This window comes from Formica exsecta, unplaced genomic scaffold (assembly GCF_003651465.1).
Source record: "Formica exsecta isolate Colony F162 unplaced genomic scaffold, ASM365146v1 scaffold218, whole genome shotgun sequence".
Taxonomy (NCBI): domain Eukaryota; kingdom Metazoa; phylum Arthropoda; class Insecta; order Hymenoptera; family Formicidae; genus Formica; species Formica exsecta.
In genome coordinates this window covers 1,071,037-1,077,179 of record NW_021849477.1, presented here as the reverse complement: position 1 = coordinate 1,077,179, position 6,143 = coordinate 1,071,037, and the positions used below count along the sequence as shown (strand labels likewise).

The 6,143-nt window shown below is 38.4% G+C and overlaps 2 protein-coding genes across 2 annotated transcripts in view; both read left to right on the top strand.

Moving 5' to 3' along the window:
* Positions 1-452, top strand: part of LOC115235289 (fasciclin-1-like) — a 221,705-nt gene extending 221,253 nt beyond the window's left edge. Inside the window, exon 6 of the mRNA XM_029806959.1 lies at positions 225-452. Within this exon, the coding sequence (XP_029662819.1) occupies positions 225-452 (228 nt within the window). The remainder of the gene's footprint in view (positions 1-224) is intronic.
* The window catches only part of LOC115235367 (fasciclin-1-like), a 75,250-nt gene that overhangs the window by 23,276 nt on the left and 45,831 nt on the right, over positions 1-6,143 (top strand). The window contains exons 2-3 of the mRNA XM_029807103.1: positions 240-423; positions 729-889. Of these exons, the coding sequence (XP_029662963.1) occupies positions 752-889 (138 nt within the window). The 5' untranslated portion in view covers positions 240-423; positions 729-751. The remainder of the gene's footprint in view (positions 1-239; positions 424-728; positions 890-6,143) is intronic.

The window sequence follows — 6,143 nt, the reverse complement described above, 5'->3', positions numbered from 1 at the left end:
AAGAGAACGAAAAAAAAAAAGATGTGTAGATACTTTTTTCTAGAAAATTTATTACATTTTATATACGTTATACATTAAATTATATAATTTTTTTACACGAATAAGAAAAGTGTACAAATAAAATCTAGGAAAATGGCATAACCGTTAGAGATTTCTTTTAAAAATGATAATTTCATACTTTATATAATTTAAATATTTTTTTATTTTATAGTGATTCTTTTCAGAGACAATCTCAGCAGACATCCTTTCTGTTACAGCCAGAACCGAGGCCGCAGAAGATTGATAAGCAGGTGATCGACGGGCACGTTCTACCCAATGAAGTCCTATTTACTGCACCGACGCCCGACAATACGGAGTATAAAACTCTTGTATTTTCCGACAATCTGAAAGTCACTGTCAGTTTCCTGAAAGCACATAATAAAGGTAATAATGATCGCTCGAACACTCTTTGAGGATCTTAATAATTCGAAATAATTAAGATTTATTGATTTAATTCAGGGGCAAATTTACTTTTTTTATTTATTTATATAATGATATAATACAATCAGGTAGATGATATTATCGTTAAAAGATAGATCTTTTATCTGCTAAGATAAATCTATTCCCATCATCCCGAGAGAGTTTCATGTATAATAAAACAATCGCGTTCAGCTAAAAGGACGTGTTTGTGCTTTAATAGCGAATGACACGTTCGTATCTCGATGTCTAATTGATAGTCCGATTTTCAGTCTACGTCCAATCGAACACGTTAATGGGCGATTCGAATCATCCAACCGGAGTGGTGCTGGCAGAGATAGTGAAGGCGAACATCCCGGTGCGCAACGGTGTCGTTCATCTGATACAACGACCGCTTATGGTGGTCGACACTACCGTGAGGGATTTTCTCGAGGTCAGTGCCCGATCATCCGTCATTAATCGGATCTACGAACGTTGTTCGAAAACCGCATCGGTTGCACCGATACAGTTTTCCGTAACATCGATTCACTCGACTTTCACAAATTCGAGACTTGCGTTCTTCAATCAGAAATATCATATTAATCCCGTCGATTTGTTCGAGGAATTTTTTCGCGATAAGATATATAGACAAGCCGTAATCAGCGCACGATAAACGATAATATTATTCCATACTCAATTATCATATGTTGAGAATAATGAAAATAATTAATTGATTAGTTTAATAAAGAGCAAATATAATGATTTATAATGTGCACGATGCACTGGCGCGGCCTCGTCATCGACGTCATTCTGTCCGCATTTATTAAAATGATTACGTTGAAATATGGCTGCATTTCGTTAGGGAAACTTGTTGAATATTAGGGGGACATTATGTAACATAATTTAAATTTTCATATACACATAGTTTTAATGAATCATAAGGTAGTGTGATGTTGTGTTATTATCTTCTCTCTCTCTAAAATTAAAATTAAAATGATGATGAAATAACATATCTTACGTACGTCAAATTAATTATCACCTAAAATTGATAATTTTATCGTGTACATCAAATGTAAATATGTTTCCATTTTCAAACGTGATTTCAACGTGTAGAATGTGCAGAGATATTATTTTAGCATTTTGCGATGCAGATGCAAACAGATCTGCATTTAGAAAAATGCAACGTTATCTTCATATTGCGCGATGCAAACACACGTACATTTGCATTCCGAACAGCAGCATATTTATTTTTTTTAAATGGATAAGCGCATTATCCGACCAAAATTTTTATGCGATGTTATCTTCATATTTTTCGATAAAAAGATAAACATTCAGGTTATTACAAATCCTAAAAATCCAAATAAACGAATATACATGGTAATTGAAAAAAAAAAAAGGAAATTACTTGGAGATTTACGGATAGTTATTACAAATCCTAAAAATCCAAATAAACGAATATACATGGTAATTGAAAAAAAAAGGAAATTACTTGGAGATTTACGGATGTATTGAGAGAGAAAAAGAAAGAGATAGAGACACCTAAAGAGGAATATTATTACATTGAATAAAATTGAAATATATTGTAATACGTTAAACCTGTAAAATCCGCTTGCTAAAATTCATTGAGCTTTCCATGAGTCTTCAATCATCCCGTATAACCCCGGCTAATGCAAACGACACGTACGTGCGGTGAAAAAGCGACGGCAATCGACCTGGAAAGTCGTCTACTCGTAAAAGCATTGTGACCGGTCCGGTTTATACGAGCCGAACGCGCAAGAAAAAGTCGAAATTTATAACTTCGTTTAAACCTCCTTACCAGGGCTCTCTGCGAAATTGAATGCGAACCTTTGTTTCCGCCCGTTTCTCTCGGAACTTCATTCACCGCCGACTATAAAGGCGCGACGACAGCTCGCCATTCGTCGGACTCCGTTTTTCCGTGAGCCTCGCGTTTGATATCTATGTATGTACGAAGGGCTCTTTCACAGTCGGCGAGTCGAGTGATCTTCCGTCTTGATTTCGCACCGGTGAAGATGAGTCTTCCTCTCTCTTTACACATTGCCCGCCTTGCTTAACCCTTTGAGCGACTCGCTATGTATTATCAACGCGCAGAGAAAGCATCGCGATGATAATGAGAGGTATGAAGCATAATGGAACACGTGAAATTCTCCAAAAGCAAGTATTACGATAGAGAATTGTTATTTCAGAAATTTATCCAACCCGAAACTTTGACTGCCAGATTGTATGATATTCAAACTCCAACCGTGAGAAAACATAGCGTACGCGATTGAATGTTGATAGAAGGAAGGTTTATTCAATTTTCAACATACGTAAAGGATATTATTCGAGTCACTACAATGCAATCTATGACAAGTGAAAAAACAGTAATTGTTTATCGCGTATTTTCTGTTTAGAAATAGCTTGAGATATTTTGCGGATGAGACGGAATCAAAATAACAATCTGGGCGCGCATCTTTCTCTCCCCTTCTATCTCTCTCTTTCTCTTTATCTCTTTAAAAACAAAGAGCTCGATGCGTTTTTCCGGTGCGCACACGTTCGCGATAAATCGCGGAAGCTTCACGCGCGCGGGTGCTTCATTTCGCCGACGCGACGCCTGGCGTCTATTATGAATTCAGGCCGCGCGATGCATTAGAGGGGCATTAGTATTCGCAGTGTCCCGATACGTATTTCCCGACGTGACGTGTTTCGCGGAACCCCGTAACGTCGACCTCAAAGGATCCCGGCATTGTGTACGAATTGGGGAGGATGGTAACGCCGCCGCCAGCCCCACCATCGTCATCGTCGTCGTCGTCGCCGTCGCGGACGAGTAATCATCGAATGTAGACGCGTACATTTTGACCGCTATGCAAACTATGCGGGAGTCAGGCTAAATGAGGCAATTGCAGCCAGCAAGACGCGCGTGAAGCTTCCGCTTCATGGCAAATTTGCGGAGACCAATTTCACCCTTCGCGCATTTAGTACGTGCGTATGTGCGAAATGTGTAATGAAGCTCAGGAAAGTACGAAGTACCCGAATTTGTGGAGGGACAATATTCCAAATTTTTATATAATTTTTTTTATAATAACATTTTTTTATGCAACTCTCTTATAAAATTTATCGGCACCGAAATAGAGTCGCGGAGAATACTTTATACCTATCTAACTTGTTCGCTTATCGAGCTGGCAAGTGAGAATGCTTATTATTGTTAACGTTATGATAGTCGAGAGGACTCTCGCGGGAACGATATTGAACGATCACCGCGATACTAACCGTTTAAGAACGTGTGGAAAGGCATTTGCGACTGGCAATTTGTACCGCTGGCTAGAACGTCGCGTTGAGATAAGCGTTGCGTTTCGTTGTGTATGTGCACTCGCGAAGCCGGGATCGGGCGGAAATGAGAAAGAGAACAAGCTTTACGGCAATCGTAAAGATTCTATCCGGCTGGGCGCCGATCCCGTGTATCGTAATGATTCTAATCTTAGCCAGTTCGCAGCCATTTTAGCGCCGGGGTTGCACGCGGAGCACGTGCGCGTACTTGAAATAACTCGTGATAATGTAACACTCCAAGTATATGCACCCTTTCGGCAACCCGATAAACTTTACGCAATGAAACGCGCTTAACTGAATTTTTATACACCAGAGTTTAAAAGGCGAGCCGAGGGCTCTCGGATTTTCCGATATTGAACAGTAAAGATTTCAAAGATTTTTGTGAAACTAAAAAACTGGGCCTTTTAAACATAAGATTCTAATAATTTATTTTTGGATTTTAGTATTTTAATAATTAAATCAAATTTTTGATGGTATGCACAGTGATATAATATTTTATTTAAATACGAAATGCAGCCAAATAAAGTGCAAGGGATGATCAATGAGACATACTACTACTTAATTGACGCGTACAACAATACGTCTTTTGACGAGGCCGATGTACTCGGCTATCCCTCGACGCAGAGGTGATTTCTCAATTGCGTCGTATATTCTGCTAATCATTTTTTACATTGAACAGCAACACGAGCCAAAACACCGCCATTCACAGGAAATACACTCGTCTGTATTCCCGCATCACACGTATAGCAAATAATTTATATTTGATATACTTAAGTGCAGTTACTCTCTAGTTCGATAACAGCATCATCGCTCGGATAACAGGAACAACGAACCACTTTAGTTCGAATTACTTTATTTAAGTCAATAACAATTTCATTACTCGTGCAGGTGGCACTCGTCAAGCACAAATACTACAACTATAACTAGGTCACAAAACCACTCTTCACGAGAATGTCTCTCCTCGACAAAACGAGGATTTATATTTATTTCATTTTTGTTCCTCTCTATATCGACCGCGGCATTATGGAGCGATGTTAATTAAAAATCGGTTATTTATTTTCACAAACATTTATGTTATTGTATTTTTGAATCCTTAAATATTCTATTTATTTTTGTTTATTAATTTAATTAATTAATCGTATTAAAATTTCAACTTCTTCGAGATTTTAATTTTTTATTATTGACTTAAACTCGTAAATTTTTAAATATTCAACTTCTTGAAGATCTCTGTTGAATCATAAAAATTTTAGAAACATAAATATTGGTTCAACGATATATAATTGCAGTCGTACAATCTTTGATAACAGTTTACGCGATTATCAAATATGTTTAACCGACATCGTTCCAAATGTGCACAGACTCTCGATGCAGTTTCCGTCGATTGAAACGCATTGACTCGTCTGCCGGCTCTCCTTCGAGACGCTTCTCATTCACCATCGGACAGCTGTTCCACTTCTCAGCGGAAATTCGAGAAAAATGTCTCTGAAACATTATTTCACTCCACGATATATACTGTCACACACGAATGTCTATACATGAACGATCGGAACACACGACTCCGTTCGACGTACGATAAGCGCATCCGTTCCGCGGCCTCGCCTCTTGCAATACGTGCCACATTATCTATGTGCGCCTATATAGGGTGATGCGCGCGACTAAACGCGCATTCATGGCATAATTACAGCTTTGTTGATGCACGCCGGATAATGGAGAAATTTAAAAATTCAGATTATTCACCTGCTGTGTACAGTCTGTGCTACATTACAGTTAACGCGCTTGTTCATGCAACGATGTAATTACAAAATGCACGGTTAAACATATATACTTTTACGTCGCGTCGCTACGCATAATTAGTTTTATAATTGCGTAATTTTTTTCAATTTTTCTCTCTATTGTTATCGGTAACAAAGTCGACAACTGCCTGAAAAACGGCATGGTCGCGCGGATCACCCTATATACACTCTGTATGTATGTCACATATGTATAATATATATATATATATATATATATACGAACGTTTTACACAGGACAGAGGAATGGAATGTTCACGTGACAGCTGTCGTCACATGCGATATCGACTGTTTTTCAGCAATGATCCTCGGCACGTCTCGCCTACTGTCTGCACCAGACCCTCTCGGCTCGTAATTTGGATCAAAGGCGACGGAACTTTTCCTAGCAGGAAATGTCCCGACAGATTACGTCAAATCGTATTAGTCGTGCTCGACCTTTGATTCAACGAGCCTATATATGTTGTGTATTTGTACTCGAAAAACGTCCCGATCGTCGATAATCGCGCCGATATCATTGAAATATATGAAACGATCAAAAAAGTAAAATGATCAAAAAACTAATTTTTTTAGATATTGAAGTGTTTAATATTTTTT